The 23,439-nt window shown below is 41.9% G+C and overlaps 1 protein-coding gene across 1 annotated transcript in view; it reads right to left on the minus strand.

Moving 5' to 3' along the window:
* The window catches only part of TBC1D10A (TBC1 domain family member 10A), a 101,379-nt gene that overhangs the window by 18,121 nt on the left and 59,819 nt on the right, over nucleotides 1-23,439 (minus strand). The window contains exons 2-6 of the mRNA XM_068240486.1: nucleotides 9,111-9,210; nucleotides 5,594-5,701; nucleotides 4,002-4,108; nucleotides 1,929-2,043; nucleotides 1,784-1,849 (exon numbers count right to left, since the gene is read on the minus strand). Coding sequence (XP_068096587.1) covers nucleotides 1,784-1,849; nucleotides 1,929-2,043; nucleotides 4,002-4,108; nucleotides 5,594-5,701; nucleotides 9,111-9,210 — 496 coding nt within the window. The remainder of the gene's footprint in view (nucleotides 1-1,783; nucleotides 1,850-1,928; nucleotides 2,044-4,001; nucleotides 4,109-5,593; nucleotides 5,702-9,110; nucleotides 9,211-23,439) is intronic.

The following is a 23,439-nucleotide window of genomic DNA, read 5'->3' on the forward strand; positions in this document are numbered from 1 at the left end:
GCGTGGCTTAAGTGTCCCTCTTCCTCATCTCAAAAAGTTGGGAGGTATGGTTAAGGGGAGGAAGCGGTGTTAAAGTGCAAGCATACTGGATCAGGGCAGAGGGTGCCCTATACTGCAGGGTGTAATAATCATAGAATGGTTGTGTATTTATAAATAGAATGGTTGTAGTAATGCTGCAATGTATGTGCTGTAATGTAGGGTGATGGGATGTGATCACTAATAAGCTGTAGGTCGGTGCAATCATGTGGAGTGTGGCGGGTGATGTAAGGGAGCATACTGAAGTGCAGTGATATGTAGAATGTGATAGTGGTAAAGTATTGTATGAAATGTGTCAGAGTGCAATAACCTATGTTATAAGGAAATAGTATTGTTTGAGTTGTCTATTGGGAGATAGGTGGAGCTGCAGTAAAGTATTAGGTGAGAGTAATGGGGGTGAAGGGACGCATGGTGATAGGGAGTGCAGTAATGCATGGGACGTGATAGGGGTGCAGGGATGAATGTGATGTGATAGGGGGTGCAGGAATGCATGGGCCGTGATAGGGGTTGCAGAGGACGTGATAGGGGGTACAGGGATGTCCTATGCTGTAAGCAGAGTTGCCGGCCCTGCTTTCCCCTGGTTGCAACCCACCCGGCTACTTTTTCATGCCACCCGGCTGGAAAAAAATTCTGGGGAGAACACTGTAGTGTCTGTCAGTGACTTCCAAAGTTCCAGGACATGAATAGTTCCTACAAAGTGAGCGGATCTTAAAGTGAACCTAAACCAATTGCAAGGAAAGCCCCCTGCAGCAAACCTCTTCGATCATCCGGTCCCCCACCTTGGCTTAGTTTAGTTTTTCAGCGACTGGCCGGTCGATGGCCAGTGCACCTGTGCAGCCCTGGCCACGCACATCCTCGATCACACAGGCACATTAGGAGAAAATCTCCTACTGTGCCTGCGCAGTACACTCCCGGCAGTGAGTGTGTGATCGAGGATGTGCGCAGCTGCACTGGCCATCCACTGGACACTCGCTGCGGAACGAAACTCAGCCATGGCAGGGAACCGGAGGATCATTGACGTCGCAGGCACAGGTCGGCTGCAGGGGGCTGGTAGAAGCAGACTTTGCCAAAGGCTTACAATCTAAATGGTAGGGGAGGGACACCCAAGGTAGGGCTATAGAAGGTGCTCAGCTGAGAGAGTTAAAAGGTGTGGTAGATGGGGGTAAGCCATTTTAAAGAAATATGTTTTGAGTGCTTGCTTGTAGGTGTTGAAGAAAGGGGCGAGTCTGAGGAGGGTGGGAAATAGGGTGGGCGGCTCTTGAGAAGTCCTGTAGGCATGCATGGGAGCGAGTATATTCATTCTCCTTTTATGTAAGCAGAGTTGCGCAGAGAAGCGCCAGCCCTGCATTCTTCTGCTGCACCCCACCCGGCTACTTTTTCATGCCACTTGGCTAGAACATTTTTGGGGGGTATAATACTGGTGACATTGCAGAGAAAATGGAACCACCTTTTGTACTCGGTTGTAGCAAGGACTAATCAAAGCTGTGGAGAACCTGATGCATTTTACTGTTTGATACCTGCAATAATAGTGCTTTCCTAACTGAATGCGTGATATATATGCCCTGGAAACCACGCCTGTGTTCTAAACCAAAGCAGCATTCCCAGCTCTACCCAAAATCTTGATTGCGACTTTCACTGACCCTTGTCCTGCATCCAGCTTGCTGCCAATTTTTATCTACAACTCTCCAAAGAAAATAGCAGCCATGCCAGACAAAAGGAACAAAATATTTATTCAGTTTGTCCTTACCAATTTCTCACTGTAATATCCGGGCAGGTACTTCTCACAGATCTGCACCAGACACCAGAACGCTTGCTGTGGAGGAGAGAAAAGCTGTGAGATTTAGAAATACCTCACACCTCATGCCTGACAAGTGGTGGGCTGCTCTCCTTACCTCTGCTGGCATGTGCATGAGCAGAACAGCCGCAACAGGGGCCTGGGCTTGGCAGTATCCCTCATCCGGTCGGTACAGAGTGTAAGCTTTTAATACTCTGTACAAATCTTGCTGCCTACAAAGACAAGGGCATTGTTAAAAAAAAGCCAACATTTAGAACAAGGTCATTCAAACCACTGAAGCAAAGGCAGATAAAGGGAAATATTCCAGGCAGGATGAGGATCTGCCCTGTATAAATGATGTCGTCACACTACCCAAATAGGTTATTGCCCTAGAACTGGCACACAGCTTGCAAGTAAGAGAACCTGAAGTGTATATATAGAGGCTGCCATATTTATTTACATTTTTGCATTTCAAAGATCTTTATTGGCAGTAAACATAAACATTGCCAACAATTATGTATACATATAGCAATTTAAATCATATAATACATAACAAATGATTGTTATAACAAATAGACAATAAAACAAACATTTACATTTTTGAACAATAACAGTTGCCTGGCAGTCTCGCTGATCTCTTTGGCTGCAGCAGTGTCTGAATTACAGACCTGAAACAGGCAGAGAATCTTATCACGTTTTTGTCAGAAACACCTGATCTGCATACTTTTTCAGGGCCTACGGCTAAAAGTATTAGAGGCAGAGTAACAGCAAGACTGCCAGGCAATTGGTATTGCTTAAAAGGAAATAAGTCAGCCTCCATATCCCTCTCACTTCAGGTTCCCTTTAATGCTATGTACACCTGCTAACATTTTTCTGGCAGATTTACCTGCCAGATCGATTTTTCCCAACATGTCCGATATTTCATAAAAAAGTGAACAGAAATCAATCAGGGAAAAAAAAAAAAATTATTAATAATAATAATAATAATAATAATAATAATAATAAATTGAAATTCAGACTGGACATGTTGGAAAAAAAAAAATCAATCTGGCAGGTAAATCTGCCAGAGAATTGTATCGTGTATACCTAGCATGAGAGCACTAAAAAGGTCCTGGACCTCTAGGTGGCCATCCACTATCTCATAAGCAGCTAAATATGCCAAGTCAGTAAAGTCAGTAGCAATCAGCTAACCATCTTGCATACAATAAAAAAAAAAAACAAACAAAAAAAAAAAAAAAACACACACTTTACGTACAAGGCTCTTCAGCCACCACTGCTGCTCACCCCCACCCCCTCTAGTCACTTCACTGTACTCGATCACAGATTTGATTATCCAAAATAAACCAACAATTTATTTATGGATTGAATGTGGGGATCAATAGATTATTGGCAGATTAGATCACACCATCAACCAGTCACCTTAAGGTAACTTGCAGATCTACACTTTGTGCCCGAACAATCAGACAATATGTTGGTCCATTGGCTAGAAGGGAACATTACATTGCCAACAAAGAGCCAGAGATCTCAGACTTTGGAGGTGGAAGTTCATACGGATTACCCAATGCCTTAAATACATGAATCGAGACTATTCAAGCTAACATAAAACCTGAAAAGAAGCTTTAAAGTATATGATGCAAATAATTTTGACTAGCTTCCATATTTATTGTTGTATTTTATACAGCGATTAGTGTTACTAGCCTCCTTTTTATACATTGAGGCACCAAGGAACAGGGAAAGTGGCACATATTTATCTAACAAAGGGAGCAGAAGGAATGGAAAATATATGGGTTAATATTACTCTTCAGTAGCGAGTCTATAATTACACTGCACCGACAGGGAAAAGGTTAAAGCAATCTATAGCGCTGGCACAGAGAGCTCTAATAATACAGCACTTAACGTTTAATAAATGGGGCATGAGGCAATCACATGACTTTAAAAAAAAAAAAAAAAAAAAAAAATCTGCCGCTGTCAGGCCTGTAGAACTAAATCAATAACCTAAATAAAATGTGGTTATGCAGCCAGGAAAAGCCCTGAATAATGCAGCGCAGAGAAATGCCAAGCCCTAAAACTTTATAAAAGCAAGCTAGTTGGTACAGACATGCAGCAATAATGAAGAACAATGTTCAATAACAGGACAATATGGCATTCACTTACAGCAAACATGCCATTTGTGAGGTAGGAAAAAACTCACCCATGACCACCTCGCGCCACAAACATTTCATGAAATGGAAACTGCCTATGAAGATCACGTTCGATGATGTCCACCCATTTAGGGTCACCTGCCATTGAGTCCAGCTCCTATGGAAGAAGGAAAAAAAAATCATTACATGCAGTATATAGATTTAAGGTAAAAGTTCACCTTGTTGGTGAAAGTAGTATAATTCTATTGTATGTGGTCCAGTGTTAGTCTTTAAAGATATTAAAAGGAACACTATCGATTAACAGTTTTTTTTAAATTGAGATGAGAATAGTTTGGGAAGTGCTGCTAAGTACTGGTGTATACATTTGAATGCTTATCTCGGTTTACTGTTATCAAATTCCATTCACTCACACTTCACAAATGCCAAATCTGACAGACCAGTGAACCACGAGGAGAGGGGGATTCCCTCACACTACATCTGTTAACCCTCTGTGCGAGAAAAGTCTCACTAACTTAACTAAAGCTGGTTTTGTCTCTCTGAATGAGCTGTATTCAGGGAGAGCAGAAGATAAATGTATCTCGTTTGTAATGGTGTGTGAAACCTGACACCTGAGGCTTTTCATATAGCTCTGTGGTCTCACATGCAAAGAAAAGCACTGTCCCTGTAATACAGAAGCACAGGCACACACCTTTGCAAATGAATCATTCCAAATGCAGCTAAAATCTACACACAACAAATTACAGCTTTTGCCTCTTATATTTAACATGAAAAGTAGGGGAAAAAAAAAAGTTTACACTGCTACTTGCTGATGGTGTAATGGTTAAGGGCTCTGCCTCTGACACAGGAGACCAGGGTTCGAATCTCGGCTCTGCCTGTTCAGTAAGCCAGCACTAATTCAGTAGGAGACCTTTGGCAAGTCTCCCTTACACTGCTACTGCCAATAGAGCGCGCCCTAGTGGCTGCTGCTCTGCTCTTGCGCTTTGAGTCCGCAAGGAGAAAAGCGCAATATAAATGTTATTTGTCTTGTCTTGTCTACTTGGACATTATTTGTCATTTTAAAACACTTGGTTATTTATAGTGTTACTTTAAAACAACTTTTGTTGCGTCTTCGGATTCTCTCCATGACTAACCGTACCACAAACCAAACCTTATGGACTTAAGGTTTCAAAATCTTGCAAAGAAATCTTGTACAGTTAGCCATTAAAAGATGTTACCTAAACAACTCGTTACGTCATGTCTTGGGATTCTATTGTGCCAAATTTTGTTTGCCAACATGTGGATAAAAATGGAACCCTATTGGTGTAATCCTACCAAACAGTGCAAGCAGCAAAATCTGCATACATGTCACTGGAAAGAAGACACCTTTCTAAAGTCTGTGCAGGAATGGCAAAACAAGATAAATACAAATTAAAGCATGTCACTAGTATGCCTGCACCACCTATGGCACATACACCGTGCGACATATTGGGTTGCAGTATGGTAACACTCCGGTAAACGTGTGTTAACAGTTGTAGTGGAGCAAACGTTTCACCGATGGTATGCTTCACTGTACCTCACGCAATGCAGCCCTAACGTGCAGTACTGCGAACTTAGCTTAGGAGGTAAAAAAATGCTGTGGCTTTCCTAGGCAACAAGCTCTTACATTAAATTTCTCTGGGTTCTGGTCCATCTTCACTCTGCTTCCAGACAGGTACTGCCATGCTCGGCCACGGAGCGAGGGTGGGATCCCCTTCTGACATCTCAGCTTTATCTGTAGAACAAAAAAGGTTCCCCATTACCTGCCATCTTCCTCAATGTGTGCTCATTCTAATATCAGCCACAGCTTAGTTTATGTAGAGAAGTTTAAGAAGACTGTTTTCTGAAGATGACTAACCAATCAGTTTCTGCCTTCATGGCAAATATCCTGCTCTGACCCCACACAGCACTTCACTTGCAAGTTAGTGGAGTTCATACAAATTTGGTTGCAATTTGTATGCAGATTGATCAGCACCACAACAGCTTGTCTATGCAGGAGCATCTCCTTTCAGGATTTCTGTAAAAAGAATGAGTGTTCACTTATAGCTGCCTAACCTAACAGCATATATGACATGTGGGCAGTAGAGGTATCTGCCAGACAGGATTGTGCATGCAGTGTGTTCCAGTAGCCCCAAATCTAGGGCAACTAAATGTGGAATGTGTTAAAAGGTTTTTAAAAGTGATACGAAACTCAGGTTTTCCTATGATTTTCTAGAAATGCTGTTTTTATTGAATGTTCTGTCAGAGTTTAATTATTTATTTAATTTACCGCATTAAGTGAATTATCTTTATCATTCCTGGATGACAACTGGTTAGTGAAAGTGACCACCACCACCAGAATACAATAGATAGGCATGAGGGATGGGAAATGCATGCAGGGCCATTTCCAAAAAGATTTAAAGAGACACTGAAGCGAAAAAAAAAATGATATTATGATTTGTATGTGTAGTACAGCTAAGAAATAAAACATTAAGATCAGATACATCAGTCTAATTGTTTCCAGTACAGGAAGAGTTGAGAAACTCCAGTTATCTCTATGCAAACAAGCCATTAAGCTCTCAGACTAAGTTAGTCGTGGAGAGGGCTGTTATCTGACTTTTATTATCTCAACTGTTCCTGGACTATTTACTTTTCCTCTGCTAGAGGAGAGGTCATTACTTCACAGACTGCTCTGAAAGACTCATTTTGAATGCTGAGTGTTGTGTAATCTGCACATATTATAGAATGATGCAATGTTAGAAAAAACACTATATACCTGAAAATAAAAGTATGAGAATATTTTATTTGCTGCTAATCTTCTAGAAATTATTCATAGTACACAACCAATTCACTATATCATATTTTTTTTTTCGCTTTAGTGGCTCTTTAAGAGGAACTGCAGTGAAAATACCGTAATGCAAAAAAAAAAATGCTTCATTTTTACAAATTATTTATAAATGATTCAGTCAGTGTTTGCCCATTGTAAAAGCTCTCCTCTCCCCGATTTACATTCTGACATTTTTCACAAGATGACATTTTTACTGCTGGCAGGTGATGTCAGTGGAAGGAGATTCTGCTTTTCTGCCAGTTGGAAATAGCTGTTATTTCCTACGATGAAACAAGGCTGTGAAGCAGTGTGATGTCAGTACCTACGGCAAGTGCTGACATTACACAGTGGGAGGAGTTTCACCACAATATCAGCCATACAGAGCTCCCTGATGATCAAGAAAAGGTAAAGATTTGTGGGAAAGGGGTATCAGCTACTGATTGGGATGAAGTTCAAACCTTGGTTACAGTTCCTCTTAAAGTGCTGTGGAAAGTACTGGGCAAAAGTGAAAAGTTCAAAAGAACGTTATTTCACTGATAATGCCAGTAGATGAATGTTATCAAAATTAAAAAGAAATCATAACCTAGTGGAGCTAGAGAAGTTCACAAGAATAAAAGGTATTGGGCAAGTAATAGTTTCACAAAGTCTTTGAAGGATTTCATTTAGGTCATGCTTGATCTCTTGAAAACAAGCCATATTGAACAGGACTTGAGTAATTTGAAAAGATCGTTCACCTGTAATACTAGTGGCTTACTGAAAGTCATGTGAATGGAGGGACCCATTTCCATATTGGTAATGAAATCAACCTATCTCCGGGCAGTATGAGGACTAGACCTAAACTGAGGCAGACAGATCAGTAGAGCACATAACTGAAGGGGTGAAAGGAGATCTCCATACTCATTTACCCTATTCCCATCACTATGTTGCCATGAAGTGTCTAAGTATATTTGAATCACATGCCTTAAAATGTCACTTGTGACACCTCAAGTGCATACATAAAAAAAACAAAACAAAAAAAACACATAAACAAACCACAATTAAGATAAGCCCTCAGCACTGTTTACGGTGCATACACACGCACTACCGCCAGCAACGAACAATCCGCCGGACCCTCCCGCTGGACGGACGTTGAGCCGACAGTAGCACGTGCGTATGCGCTGTCGGCGGACTGATAAGGCTGTTTCTGAACGATCCGCTGAGAAATGGAGGATCCATCTCAAGAAACATAACCTCATTCAAATGCTTAGAAAATTAAATGTCCACCTGATTGAAAATGTACACCTCACTGTGCTCAAATTAGTGTGCCTTTTATTTCAGATGTAAAAGCCACTATCAAATCTTCCCCACATCCACAAGGGCATAGATATGGGAGATCTGGAGCAACCCAATCTCTGTATTGGGACACCACAGGTAGAAGGTCCAACTTGCTCAAATGGATAATTGTACTTGTGTGCTCAAATACAGTTCCCCTTCATCATAATTTACTAAAGAGATGAGTCACGTCAATAGTGTTGCAAATGTGGTTGGTCAAATTGTCTAAAACCATCCCATGCAACATGAGTAGTAACAGATGTAATAAATGGCTAGGAAAGTTTTGTCTAGACATTGAAGTATGTAAGTATAGCATAGACTACAGCCTTCCTATCTAAACTCATTTCCCATCTGCATATGTTAGGAAGCTACAAACACAAGGAGCAGGACTGAACATGTATGTGAGGAGCCCTCTCCCAGCAATTACTGTAATAGCAGATCAAACCACAAATTGCCTTTAAGTTTATAAAACACAGACCGTGGTCCAGGCTCAGTAATGCTTTGCGAGTGATGGCATGTGAGAAATGCTTTTAACCATACCGCTGAATGTAACCATGCACATAAAAACTCAGGCTACTCTTCTAGATGCTGAAATATCAATACTGCAGATGATGGTTAAATCTTGTGGTTGCAAATTAGATAAGTGATGAGCAAAGATTACATTAACAGTTTAACAACGCAAGGCACATTAAATGTGTATTACAAGACCTTGCATGGCTAAGCAGTTTGCATTTAGAACACAATATAAATCAGGATGTTTCTTCTGACTCCTCACGTGCCTCAGCCTTGATGTGCGCACAAGAACTTGTCTTTCCGGCCAAGCCATGGCCCATTGCTGAACCAGACAGGAAGTGGTTGTTGCCTAACAACATTTTAGATCTTTAAATAAATGTAAGTCCCAAAACACCCAAGGGTGCTCTGAACACACCCTATCATACTGCGCCCTGATCATTGGGTGGTGGTGTTTGCGAAAAAAGAGGTGATCCTCAAGCTAGTATAAACTTTAAAGTCGATCAGCGGACTCTACCTTCTTGTGCCTTTTTGCCATCCATTTATCCCAGTTTGAGAGCATGTCCAACCATTTTGCCTCCCTCTGTCGTAACACGTCAACTGGCAGTTCCTCCTCCCTGTAAAGAGAGAGCATTGCATTAACAAAACAGATTTACCATAATGTGAACAGGAATTTTGAGCAACCAATTATAACTATGCTTTCATCTCTTTGTCCATGTTGCCTAAAGGTGGCATTCTGAGTGCCCAAATGTCCTTGTTTTGTGTGTCAAATGGGGCATCTGCAACTAAAAATTAAGCTTTACATTTTTAGTCACATGACCAAATGTGAGTGCTCTGTGGGCGTAGTCATACTGGCTGAACAGACCACAGACTGTGCTGGTGAAGGGTCTCATCTACTTCCTGGCAGCAGGTTAGAAAATAAATGCTTTATGCACAGCCATACAAGCTTTGACACTGAATGCCTACACAGAATTAGGAAATAATTTGTGTCTGGAGTTTAAAGTTCACTGGAAAACCTGTGCGCTTAGGCTACATACACACTTGAAATAAAAGTCTTTGGAAAAGGCAAGATCACAGACCAGACCAATTTTACCCCATTCCATCTAGTATGAGAGCCATATTCTTTTCTATTGAGCTGAACTCCCCATCAGATAAAAATCTTTGCAAGATGCTGGACACAAAGATGCTGTACATATTCAACAGATCCGTTCCTGCAAAAGATCCGTTCCTGCAAAAGATCCGTTCCTGCAAAAGATCCGTTCATAGTCTATGATATCTGCAGATCCTTATACACACACCTTGTTTAACAGACATTCATCTGCAGATCAGATCCACCAGGATGGATCTTCAGATCTGCAGATGATTGTCAGATATGCAGATGAATGTCTGTTAAACAAGGTGTGTATGAGGATCTGCAGATATAGATTATGAATGCATTTTGCAGGAACTGATCTTTTGCAGGAATGGATCTTTTGCAGATACTGATCTGTTGAATGTGTACAGCATCTTTGTGTGCAGCATCTTGCAAATATTTTTATCTGATGGGGAGTTCAGCTCCATAGAATAGACTGTGTAGAGTATGGCTCTTATACTACATGGAAGGGGGTAAAATTGGTCTGTGATCTTGCATTTTCCAAAGACTTTTATCTCAAGTGTGTATGTAGCCTTAGTGGAACAACTAAACTTCTTCAGCACAAATATCAATTCTTGTCCCTAAACTGTGGATTACCCTGGCCTCTAATTTCCTTTCCATTGAAAGCAGGTGCACCTTATATTTCCAGTGCAGTGACTGGTTAACATCAGATACAGATAGTCTACCAGCCTATATTAAAAGAGAAATGATATAAGATGGCATGGCATTTTTTCTTTTTCCACAATAAGGGGACACATCAAGCGTAAATGGCATACACTGCCTACAAAAATATGCAGAAACACAGCTCTTCCTACACACATCTCTCCACAGCTTACAAAGTATGACTGAGGACAGAATCCAGTAAACACTGAAGCTCTACATGAGTCACATGTTTAAAGTGAGAGTACAGTTCTTTCAAGCAGGACAAAGTGTTTAGGCTGGGTTTACACTGAATCAGATGCCATCAGCTTTAATGGACAACTGATAAGAAGGAACTTTCCATGATTCCCTATGAATAAGTTGACATCTGTGTTATAATGCATATATGTAAACTGACCTATAGGGAAACTTGGAAATTCTTTATCAGTTGTCCATTGTGTTATAGCTGACAGTGACCGATTCCGTGAAAGGTTTGCTGAGGCCAGTGTAATTGCTGACATCTTTCAATAAGCTCTGACCATACGATAACAACATTACTACTATACATGTGAACCTTGGAGAGAAATTGAGCTGGGAATTCTATAGGGGAATTTTGAGGGGGGTGGAACAGATGGCTGGAAAATTAGGAGTCATACAATAAATTACTACAGGATTTCTTTCTATTACAAACATAGGAAATGCTTTATTGGCACACAAAACAATGGGTCTAAAACCACTTCAAAATACTCTTGCAACAACAGCGCTTTACCCAACTGACTAGGCTGATACTGTAGTAGTTTACTGCATTGGTTTTTAAAGGCTACTGCTCCCCTTTTTATTAGGGTCAACCAAGTATAACAGAATGAGCTTATATTCATAAGTTTGAGGACATGACTGATTCTGAAGTAAGGCAAGGCTAGGTCACTATCCATGGCGTCCTGAAAGTGTTACTCCTGCAAGTTGCAGCCGCTCTGATAAGCGTGAGAGAGTGGCAGGTGCCGGGTCTGCATAGCAGTATAGATCGAGCCGCTCATGACATCTTGAAAGGGTCATTCACTGGTATAACCGTACTTGCCTTGATGAAAACAATTGAAGGCCGGCTCTACTACGTGCACTGTGGACTGGTAGAAGCCTGATTGTTGGAGGCCCCTGTTATATGGAGACAGACCTTGCAGAGCACAGATATCCAAGTGGCTACCCACGAAAAAATAGCTGCAACAGAGGTGGTAAGAAGGACAATTTTCTTACAGTAAGAGTCCTTCACTCTGATAGCAAGCAACTAGTGTTTAGTGTGAACCCAGGAGTATCGCTGCTGTGCAGATGGGCTATCTGCCCCCTATGGGGAGCGAGCCAACAGGAATATAGTTCTCATTGGATTGAGGCTACTTTAGGAGTGCATGGGTGCCATTGGAGCGACAGTCTGAGTGTACGTATGATGCCGACTTAGAGTAGATAGGTGTGCTACTGAGTATTTTGAGCATCACTAAATGACACATGGACTATCCACAAGTTTTTACTGGTTTCTTTTAAGTGATGCTGATTTTTGCATGCAGTTAAGCGGTTTTTGTGCCATTGAGTTTGTCAAATAAAATGTATTATCTGGTAAAACATATAAAGAACCTATGTCCCATTTTTATTCTTATCTAACTGCATGCAGTGAGTTACTATGCCGCATCCCATTATACTGCAACGCTCCTGCTGCACTGTGAACATCGCATAGCTGGTGCATTGCCATGCAATAAGCCATGTTACGAAGCAGCAGTTACACCGCACCACTGTCAACAGGACCTCACAGTGACAATCATAAGTAAACCAGCACCTATATGTCTCAACTAACTTACAGGCAACACCATGCCTTGCATCAAAGTAACATAGGTAGCACCATCTTTACCCCACTCTCCCACAAACATCGGACCAACACCATGTCACGCCTATTAAAAGCTAAGACAAGGTCCTCCAGCACCTTATGCTGGATACACACGGTGCGTTCGCGCCCTCGATTTTCCCGTCGATTCATTTCCAACATGTCCGATTTGGATTTCGATGGATCGTTAGGTCGATTCGCATGCAAAGTATGCCGAATCGACCCAACGATCCATCGAAATCCAAATCGGACATGTTGGAAATAAACGAATCGACGGGAATATACGGGAAAATAGAGTGCGCGAACGCACCGTGTGTATCCAGCATAAGGCTGAGACACCCAAGTGCGCCCCTCCATCCCTCCCACACTGATTGCTATTAGACTAATAAGAGACCTTAATCTCTAGTTATCTGGCTTGCAGTCACTGCTATCTTATTTCTCTCTGCTTCAAACACAATAGAGGAATGATAATTGAGCGAGTTGTGCGCCCCCTCCTACACTGCGTCCTGAGGCTGGAGCCTCTCTTGCCTCTGCCTCAGGCCGGCCCCCATACCACTCCTAATATCTAGGCAGCAGCATGTGCCTCAAATATCATAGGCATGCCTACAAAATAGCAAACAGCACCATCCATTCCAGCCTAACAACATATACTGCTGCTTCTGCTGCCGTTAATGTGGTTGCCTAACATTCACAAGTACTTGGCAAAGGTTTTCGCACTCCAAGTCCCTGCACACATGTAGGGTTATGTCTGGCCAATTCTCTCTCATCTCTCCTAGTTTCCAGCAGTACTGTGCTATATGTGGGGCAGGACTCCCCCACATACAGTCCCTGCATACGCATGGGGTCATGGCTGGCTGGGGCCATAGCCTACTGTCTCTCTTCCTGCCCACACTTTGCACAACTCTGCTGCCTGCATGCAGAAATTGAGGGTGGGGAATAGTTAAGGGGTGTGGCTGTGGGCATAATGGCCATATATGCCAGTAACTGCTGGAACAATCCCAGAAAATTCCTAGGTATAAACAATTTTGTATGAAGATATGCAAGTAACTCAGGAAATAAATTCCCTGTACAGGACATCTAGACTTTTTTTTGCATCCCCTATAGACTGCTGTCCATTTTACGTAATTCTATAAAAGGACCTATCCAGACAGAATCTATTCATTCGCTGTTCAAAGCAGAACTACAGAAGGCAGCTCACATACAGAATAATCACTGATACCATTTTTTAAAAGGGCCTCAAGACAGAGGACAGTGGAGATTAAAAGTGACCTTAAAAATATGGATTTAAAGAAAAAGAAAAAAAAATAGCATTAGTTCAGATTTGAACGGTTATTAAAAAGTCCTTGTAATGAGCGTATGCGAGAGCTGCAATAGGGCACACACAAATGGTGTCTATTGTACAATCTAGCCCGGCGAAGGCCGCAAAGTTGTCACTTAATAGACATTCATTTAACACAATGCAAATATGTAGGATGACTTCAGCTTACCAATTTGCTGTAACTGATGAGATCCTGAGTAAATTGATCACAATGGGTGGTAGATGGATGACCACAACAACTCATGATCTCACACAGAAGTGACTCACCACTGGTTTATTAACCACAATAGACAAGAATCTATCCCCTGGCAGAAGATGGGATGGGAAGCTCATCCTGACTGTACTGGAAGTGGATATCCAATAACTAGCACAACATGATCATCATGCCCATGCAAGAACAGAAGGGAGCCTTTACAGCATCAGCTACTACAAACGCAGTTTAAAACTGACTGCCGATCCTGCTGTCCACCTCTCATTTTCACCTTCAGAATGGCCACTATGGTGTGCCGAGATGACCAGCAACTGTAAACCTTCAGGTTTCATGGACCTTAGATATGTGCAACCTAGATGTGGTCACTCAGAGTCCCCATTCAGGTTCACCCCAATGAGCTAGACCTGCACTTCAATGACACTTGAAGTGAGAGCAATATGGAGGCTGCCATATATATTTCCTTTCAAACAATGCACATTGCCTGGCTGTCCAGCTGATCCTTTGCCTCTAATACTTTATGCCATAGACCCCGAGCAACCATGCAGATCAGGCGTTTCTGACCCAAAGTCTGACCAGATTAGCTGCAGGTTTGTTTCAGCGGTGTGATCCAGACACTACTGCAGACAAATAGACCAGCAGGACAGCCAGGCAACTGGTATTATTTAAAAGGAAATATGTCAGACTCCATATCCATCTCAGTTCAGGTGTACCTTCAGTGAAGGTTAGGAGCCCTGTTAAAGGGTCTTTCATGGACTTGGCATGGATGCAATTTTAAGAGCACGTTTTGATGGGGTATGTAAAAATACTCACTTCCTGACTTGCATATCAACATCCTATATGTTTTTTTTTTTTTTTTTTTTTTTTAAATATTGCTTGCATTAGACCTGAAACGGTCTTTTTGTACCCATCGCACTAACCTACAGTTGGAGGCATCTAGTGGCTTTTTGATAAACAACTGTTTCATGGGATAAAGCATAGAATTGCAGTGTACCTACTGGATCAATAAGATAGCCATTATTCTCTGAACATTGCAAGGTGTACTGCTAATATCCTTCACGCAGTAGAGAGGGAAACGTCTGGATTTTCTAGAGATCCTCCTGTACATCTCTGGTCACAGAGAACCTCTTGTTCACAGCTACGCTCTCTTCTATTATTATTATTATTATTATTATTATTAAGTATTTATATAGCGCCGACATATTACGCAGCGCTGTACAGTGTATGTATGTATGTATGTATGTATGTATGTATGTATGTATGTATGTATGTATGTATGTATGTATGTATGTATATCTTGTCACTAACTGTCCCTCAAAGGAGCTCACAATCTAATCCCTACCATTGCCATATGTCTATATTATGTAGTGTAAGTACTGTAGTCTAGGGCCAATTTTATTTTTTTTATTTTTTTTTTTAAGGGGGAGCCAATTAACTTATCTGTATGTTTTTGGAATGTGGGAGGAAACCGGAGTGCCCAGAGGAAGCCCACGCAGACACAGAGAACATACAAACTCTTTGCAGATAGTGGCCTGGCTGGGATACGAACCAGGGACCCAGCGCTGCAAGGCGAGAGAGCTAACCACTACACCACCGTGCTGCCCATGAACAAGCGTGGCTGCACTGTGTAGGCGCACCTACGGGGTCATCCGCGCACCTGCCCAGTAGCAAAGAGCTGCTTTTGCATGACGGAAAAAGCCTTGCACGAGCGGCTCCATGCTACCACACAGCCCGCCTTGCACTTGGGTAGTGCGGCCTCACAAACCTCTGACACCCATTGCTGAATGTGTTTATAGGGCCCCAGCACTGGACCACTGGGGGTGAGGAGGATGGAGAAGCTTCTGGATTATCCTAAGGCCTCCCTCTACTGATGTAACTTGGGCATTTTTCCCTATACAGGTATACTTTAAACACTTTTATGGACTATATCAAGTCCACGCCATTTTAAAATTTAGATTTTTTTTTAAACATGCCTACTGTCACGCAGAAAACCGTACTAGATTACCAAAGCTAGCATAACGTTTTATTATACTCCATGATGTGTGTTCTCATGGTTTGCTTTGCATTTCTTCAAAAGTTATTATGCAAATAGAGACATAATTCTGGATCACTATTTGCATGCACAACAGGTCACAGCTTACACTGGAACTAGCTAGAATCATTTCTATAGATAAAATTAAAAATCAGCAGGAAGTGCATCGGATTGATCCATTTGCTGCATACAATTTAAAAGTAAGCTGGAATTATTAGTATCCCAGAAAACATCTGTAATCCGTTATTTTTCAGCAAGATGCTAGTTTCTGCATGAGACATTCTGATGCAGTTAGGAAGCGATTGCATCTCTGTGCATGGCTAGAGGATGGTGTCCCCGGCCGAATGTGCCTTGCTTGCTGTAAACAATTGCTTTTCAGGTCCCTGAAAGGTTTGTCCTGCATCCATCATTTTTATGAGGCTGGTTGGCAAATTAAAATTACAGGTTACTACGGGTAGCCACAATACATATGCTGCCCAATCACAACACAATAGGTCCATTCAGAAAGAGCACAGAGAGACTGGCACGTACTGACCTGTTGCCCGGTCAGCCTACGATTTACTACCATTAATCAACCTACTACAGTACTTAAAACTACTTAGAAATTATCACTTTAATCCGAGAAAGTGAACAAAAATGGCAAGCATGTTTGATGCAAATAAAATCTTAAAATATATTCCGTTTAATGGAGGAATAATTTATAAAGCGATCGGACCTCTGTTTAAAAATGTTGCAAGTATGCAAGTTTTCCAACACTTCTAGATCCACCACATTCATGTGGGCTGCGAGTCATTAAAGCAGTTCAGCTTATTTTAAAAACAAAACCGAGGAGTCCAGCTCCTTAATTTCTGCCCTGGCAGGTTGCCTCCAAAGCTGCATTCCACTTTGAGGAAAAATTCAGTCTCTGCTGGTTAGGTAAGAAACACTACAAGGTTCTAAAACATGGAGCCAATTCCTTATCTTTTCGCACAATGCAAGATAAATTGTTCTGCCTCTCCAATCTAAAATACAAGGTGGGCTCGTCAGTCTGCAGATGTGTACACACGCATTACTGTCACCCACAGTGGGAACCTGATGCTTCTGTTGACAGTTCATGGTAGCTCAAGGTTATTAAAAAGGGAAAGGGAGGGGGGGGGGGGGGGGGGAGAAAGAATGGACCCAACCTGTGCTTGGCTAACACAATCCAGCAGTATGGATCTCTTGGCAACACATCGGGGCCACCATAGTTACATAGTTACATAGTTATTTTGGTTGAAAAAAGACATACGTCCATCGAGTTCAACCAGTATAAAGTACAACACCAGCCTGCTCCCTCACATATCCCTGTTGATCCAGAGGAAGGCGAAAAAACCCTTACAAGGCATGGTCCAATTAGCCCCTAAAGGGAAAAATTCCTTCCCGACTCCAGATGGCAATCAGATAAAATCCCTGGATCAACATCATTAGGCATTACCTAGTAATTGTAGCCATGGATGTCTTTCAACGCAAGGAAAGCATCTAAGCCCCCTTTAAATGCAGGTATAGAGTTTGCCATAACGACTTCCTGTGGCAATGCATTCCACATCTTAATCACTCTTACTGTAAAGAACCCTTTCCTAAATAAATGGTTAAAACGTTTTTCCTCCATGCGCAGATCATGTCCTCTAGTCCTTTGAGAAGGCCTAGGGACAAAAAGCTCATCCGCCAAGGTATTATATTGCCCTCTGATGTATTTATACATGTTAATTAGATCCCCTCTAAGGCGTCTTTTTTCTAGACTAAATAAACCCAGTTTATCTAACCTTTCTCGATAAGTGAGACCTTCCATCCCACGCATCAATTTTGTTGCTCGTCTCTGCACCTGCTCTAAAACTGCAATATCTTTTTTGTAATGTGGTGCCCAGAACTGAATTCCCTATTCCAGATGTGGCCTTACTAGAGAGTTAAACAGGGGCAATATTATGCTAGCATCTCGAGTTTTTATTTCCCTTTTAATGCATCCCAAAATTTTGTTAGCTTTAGCTGCAGCTGCTTGGCATTGAGTACGATTATTTAACTTGTTGTCAATGAGTACTCCTAAGTCCTTCTCCAAGTTTGATGTCCCCAACTGTATCCCATTTATTTTGTATGGTGCTAGACCATTAGTACGTCCAAAATGCATGACCTTACATTTGTCAACATTGAATTTCATCTGCCATGTATGTGCCCATATAGCCATCCTATCCAGATCCTGTTGCAATATGACACTATCTTCCTGAGAGTTGATGATTCTGCACAATTTTGTATCATCTGCAAAAATAGCAACATTGCTCACTACTGCATCTACTAGGTCATTAATAAATAAATTGAAGAGCACTGGACCCAGAACAGATCCTTGTGGGACCCCACTGCTAACAGTCTCCCATTTTGAGTACGATCCATTGACCACAACTCTTTGTTTTCTGTCCATTAGCCAGTTCCCTATCCATGAACACAGACTCTTCCCCAGTCCTTGCATCCTCAACTTTTGCACCAGACTTTTGTGGGGAACAGTGTCGAAGGCCTTTGCAAAGTCCAAGTATATCACATCTACAGCATTCCCAATATCCATATTAGCATTCACTACCTCATAAAAGCTGAGCATGTTAGTCAAACAGGACCTGTCTTTAGTAAACCCATGTTGATGCTGAGAAATAAGATTATTTTCTACTATGAAGTCATGTATAGTATCTCTTAGTAACCCCTCAAATAGTTTGCATACAACTGATGTTAAACTTACAGGTCTATAATTTCCTGGATCAGATTTTTTGCCCTTCTTAAATAATGGGAAAACGTGGGCTGTACGCCAATCCACTGGGACTCTGCCAGTTGCAAGAGAGTCACAAAAGATAAGATAAAGGGGTTTATCTATAACTGAACTTAATTCCCTTAGGACCCGAGGATGCATGCCATCCGGGCCAGGTGCCTTGTCTATTTTTAATTTATTTAGTCTTGCCTTCACTTCTTCCTGCGTTAAGTATTTAATATTACAGTTAGAAGATTGAGACTCTTCCGCCTCTGTAGTTTGCAACAGTGCTGTTTCTTTTGTGAAGACAGAAGCAAAGAAAGCATTTAATAACTCTGCCTTACCTTGGTCATCCACCATTGAGTTCCCATCCTCATCCTTTAGGAGTCCTATACAGTCAACCTTTCTTTTTTTAGAGTTAATGTACTTTTAAAACTTTTTGGGTTAGATTTGATATCCTTAGCGATTTGTTTTTCAGCTTCAATCTTTGCCTGCCTAATTTTTTTTTTACAATTTTTATTGCACTCCTTATAATTGCTTAGTGCAGCCTCGGTCCCCTCCTGTTTTAAGACCTTATAGGCATTCTTTTTCCTCTTCATTTTATCTTTAACCTTTCTATTCATCCATAGAGGCCTTTTTTTATTCCTAGACATTTTGTTTCCATATGGGATATACATACTACAGTATTGATTGAGTATAAGTTTAAAAGCTTGCCATTTCCCTTCAGTGTCTTCCCCTTGTAGTACATTATCCCAGTTCACCAAACTTAGTGCCTGCCTAATTTGAGTGAACTTTGCTTTTCTAAAATTCATAGTTTTAGTGGTCCCGCTGCCCCGTGGCCTATCAGTCACCAGATCAAACGTTATCATGTTGTGATCACTATTTCCCAAATGTTCTTGAACCTTCACATTTGATACATTATCTGGTCTATTAGAAATGATCAGATCCAGTAACGCATGCCCCCTAGTTGGTTCAGTTACCATTTGAGTCAAGTAATTGTCCTGTAGTGCTGCCAGAAATCTGCTCCTTTTACCAGAATGGGTAGCCTCAATACTCCAGTCAATGTCTGGAAAGTTGAAGTCGCCCATAATTATGACCTCATTTTTACCTGCAGCTTTTTCAATCTGCTGTAGTAATCACAGTTCTGCAGCTTCATTAATAAGAGGTGGCCTGTAGCATACCCCAATAAGCAATTGGCAACTTTTATTTCCACCATGAATATTTACCCAAACGGACTCCACATCTTCGCAATCTTCCTCCATCTCATCGTTGAGGACAGCTGTAAGAGAATTCTTAACAAAGAGACAAACCCCTCCACCTTTTTTCCCTGTTCTATCCCTCCTAAACACATTGTATCCTTTTAAATTAGCTATCCAGTCATGGCTTTCATCCATCCATGTCTCGGTTATTCCCACAATGTCATAGCCTTTGTCATTCAGAATGAACTCTAGTTCGTCTATTTTATTTGCAAGGCTCCGAGCATTGGTTACCATGCACTTTATATTTTTACCACCACATTTACCAATTTTGTTTACATGAAATTGGCTACTTGAATTTTTACCAACCTCCTTAATCTTTACACTGTCCCCACCCCCCTCTCCACCCTCCATAATGATAGGTTCCCACTGTCTTTTTACCTCATCTTGTCTACGTATTGAGACTTTATCCTCCCGCCTCCCCCCAGATCCTAGTTTAAAATCTCCTCCAACCGTTTAGCCATCTTCTCCCCCAATGCAGCTGCACCCTCCCCATTAAGGTGCAGCCCATCCCTGCTGTAGAACCTGTAGCCGACTGCAAAGTCTGCCCAGTTCTCCAGGAACCCAAACCCTTCCTTCCTACACCAATTTCTCAGCCACTTATTTAACTCCCTAAGCTCCCTCTGTCTCTCAGATGTAGCACGTGGCACTGGCAGTATTTCAGAAAACACCACCATACACATGCTAGAATTAGGCAGAGATGGCCACGACCTTCTAGGGCAGTAATCCGCAAATTTGGCTCTCCAGCTGTTAAGGAACTACAAGTCCCACAATGCATTTGCCTTTATGAATCATGACTGTGGCTGTCAGACTCCTGCAATGCATTGTGGGAATTGTAGCTGGAGAGCCAAGTTTGCAGATCAATGCTCTAAGGTGTGTACAAGGCTTTAGAGCTGTCCAACGTATGTAGGTTCAAGTATTCAAATGCATATCTATGCATGTGAGATCTTTCCAAGTTTACCTCAGTAAGGTCCCTCCACTCTGTACCACTGCTGGCCATGGTGGTGCGGCGCGGGAGACTTGGGCGCAGGATACAGCCGGTAAATGGCTGATCCTGCTGCTGCACAAGTTCCCGGCCGTATTAAATACTATTTCCCCTCCAGGCCGCCATGGATGGTGGGGAATGAAATAATTCGGCTTCCAGCAATTGCCGAATTATTGTGTTATAAAAGTAACTTCATCTCCATCTTCTGACAGCGCTGAAGTTACTTCTTGTGCGCTGCTATAGCTGTAATTCCTAATACGTCCTATGGTGGCGCCGGCTGCGCCCAAGTCTCCTGCACTGGATTCCCCGTGTTCATGTGGTGGTACATAGTGTGCTGTGGCCCTATTCAGTAGAAGTGATTGGGTTGTATCAGTTACATAAAATCAAGGCAGATCGCATATTGAAATGGGAAGAAAAAAAACTTGAGTACAAATAACTCTCAGGACAATAGGTCACAGGCGCTTCTCTATCTCTAAACAGAGAAGTGCCAAAGTTCTGTTGCGCTAGGGGGCAGGGCTACGTGCCAGAAGCCAGACCTTGCATGAAGTTTAAACTTTAAACTAGAAAATTGGCCCACAAAATCGCTTGTGAATAGCGATACAAAAAGGATTTTGCAGCACTCCTATCTCTTGCATTGGAGTGTTATCGCACCAGAAATGTTGTAGGATCTGTAATTGCATCACTTTGAAGGAAATGGGAGAGGGAAACTCTCAACCACGATTTCAGAGAAACTTTTTGTGGTCGCCGACAACCCCAAAGCACTCTAGTGGGCCCCAGGGTAATTAGAGCATACATACAAAGTAGTCAATATCCCCATATTATAAAGAAAATGAACTGATCGGTACAATTTGATTTTTAAGAGAGGTGAAAAGAAAGTCTGTCACCTGATTGGAAGCTCTCAATAAACAGACTCCTACTGAACTAAAATTCAGAGAAAGTTTTTTTTTGCATATCTGAAACTGCAACTAAATTGAATTAAGAAGGCAAATTACACCAAGATTAAAAACGAACAAAGGCTTTCCTATGCCATGTCTTTTTCTTTCTCTCTAATACAGGCAGATGAAAGATTTGATTAAGCTGAATATATTTGAGAAGTTTGCCCAAACTATGTTCAGATAGTAAATTACTTGTCAAGAGTCCAGGGTCCAACCAAGGATTTTTTTTTAAGGGGGGAGGAGGGGTATATATTATATAGTATAATAATATGGTAGAACATTATGGTGTAATATGATATGATGTAATATCCAACTGACAGGATCTGACAATTATTTTCTAAATGTCCGATCGGCTACCGATCAGGAGCAGTTTGGATACAGATAATAAGGAGGACAGCCGACACTAGTAATGAAGGGGAAAGTGAAGCATTCATACAGCAGGGCACAGGGCTGTGCTCATAGCGGACTGTTAAGTTCCCCAGAGCTTCTTAATGCTCTGTGCACATGCTGCTGCTCCATCCAAAGTCAACTGTAGCAGGGAAAGAAAGGGGGCAGTGCTGTGAGCTGCAGGATGCCTGCAGATATTCTGGTGTATCAACTTGTGCCTGTCCTCAGACACTGCACTGGTCTGAGGGGGAGGGATTCTGGGCAGCTGTAATAACCCCCCCCCCCCCCCCCTCCGCATTTGCCTATGGAGTCCCTGTATGTTGGTAATCATTTCAGTGTTTGGATATGGGAAATGATACACAGAATTGAATGCCTTTAATTGGCTAAATGAATAAATCATAATAGCAAGCCTTCAAGACTGCTGAAGTATTCATCAAGCATGAGGAGATTTACACAATGCCCAATAAAGATATCCGAATGGTTTAAAAAAAAATAAAAATTTGTTGCTGTAAATCATTCAGCCAAATAACTACTGTGCCATGCTAGAAGAATCATTTGTATCAAAGGACTGGGTTTAGTTCATTATGTGTGGGTTGAATTACCAATTTATAAAATGCCACAAAAAAAAAAAAAAAATCTACTAGCAAGGAGAGCAAAAAAAAAAAAAAAAAAAAAAAAAAAAAAAAAAATGTGATTCTTACCCAAGAAGAGGGAATCCTCCAGCAGCATCCTACGTCTACGTCCTCCTCTTGACAACTGCGGCTGGCTGGGATCCTCCCGAGGATCACGACCACGCTCCTCTTCATGCATGACCTTGGCTGTTTTGCACCCACAATACCGCACCTGTGTAGTTCCATGAGGGACTCAGGCTTACTATGCAGGCACGGTCGCACGCGCACAGGCTCAGTACAGCCGCCCAAATGCATAAAGAGGAGCACGGTCGCAATCAGAAATCAGACAAGCTCTTGTGGGATTTCTTTTGGTGGTCTGTGCATAGCAACGGTGAGGACCAGGACGACGTGGGAAGCGCCTGCAGGATCTAGAGGTAAGCATCTAATTTTTGGTCTGATGTTCAAGTACACGTTAATTGAAAACGCCACTGTTAATTCCAGCAATTTAAATGGGTTCCCAGAGGAAAAACCTAAGAACATACAAACATGTAGACAGGGTCCCAGGTGTTTATGTTGACCAGGATGCTAACACTGCAAGGTTTGTAGTCTGGCCACTTTATCACAATGCCACAAACCAGGCAACAGTTAAAACAAGGTTTCCCACATCTAGCCTCAAATCCCACTAACCCTGCATGTTTTCTAGGCAACCTCAAATATGGAGAGATAGAATGACCAT

The sequence above is a fragment of the Hyperolius riggenbachi genome, chromosome 1 (assembly GCF_040937935.1).
Source record: "Hyperolius riggenbachi isolate aHypRig1 chromosome 1, aHypRig1.pri, whole genome shotgun sequence".
In the NCBI taxonomy this organism is placed as follows: domain Eukaryota; kingdom Metazoa; phylum Chordata; class Amphibia; order Anura; family Hyperoliidae; genus Hyperolius; species Hyperolius riggenbachi.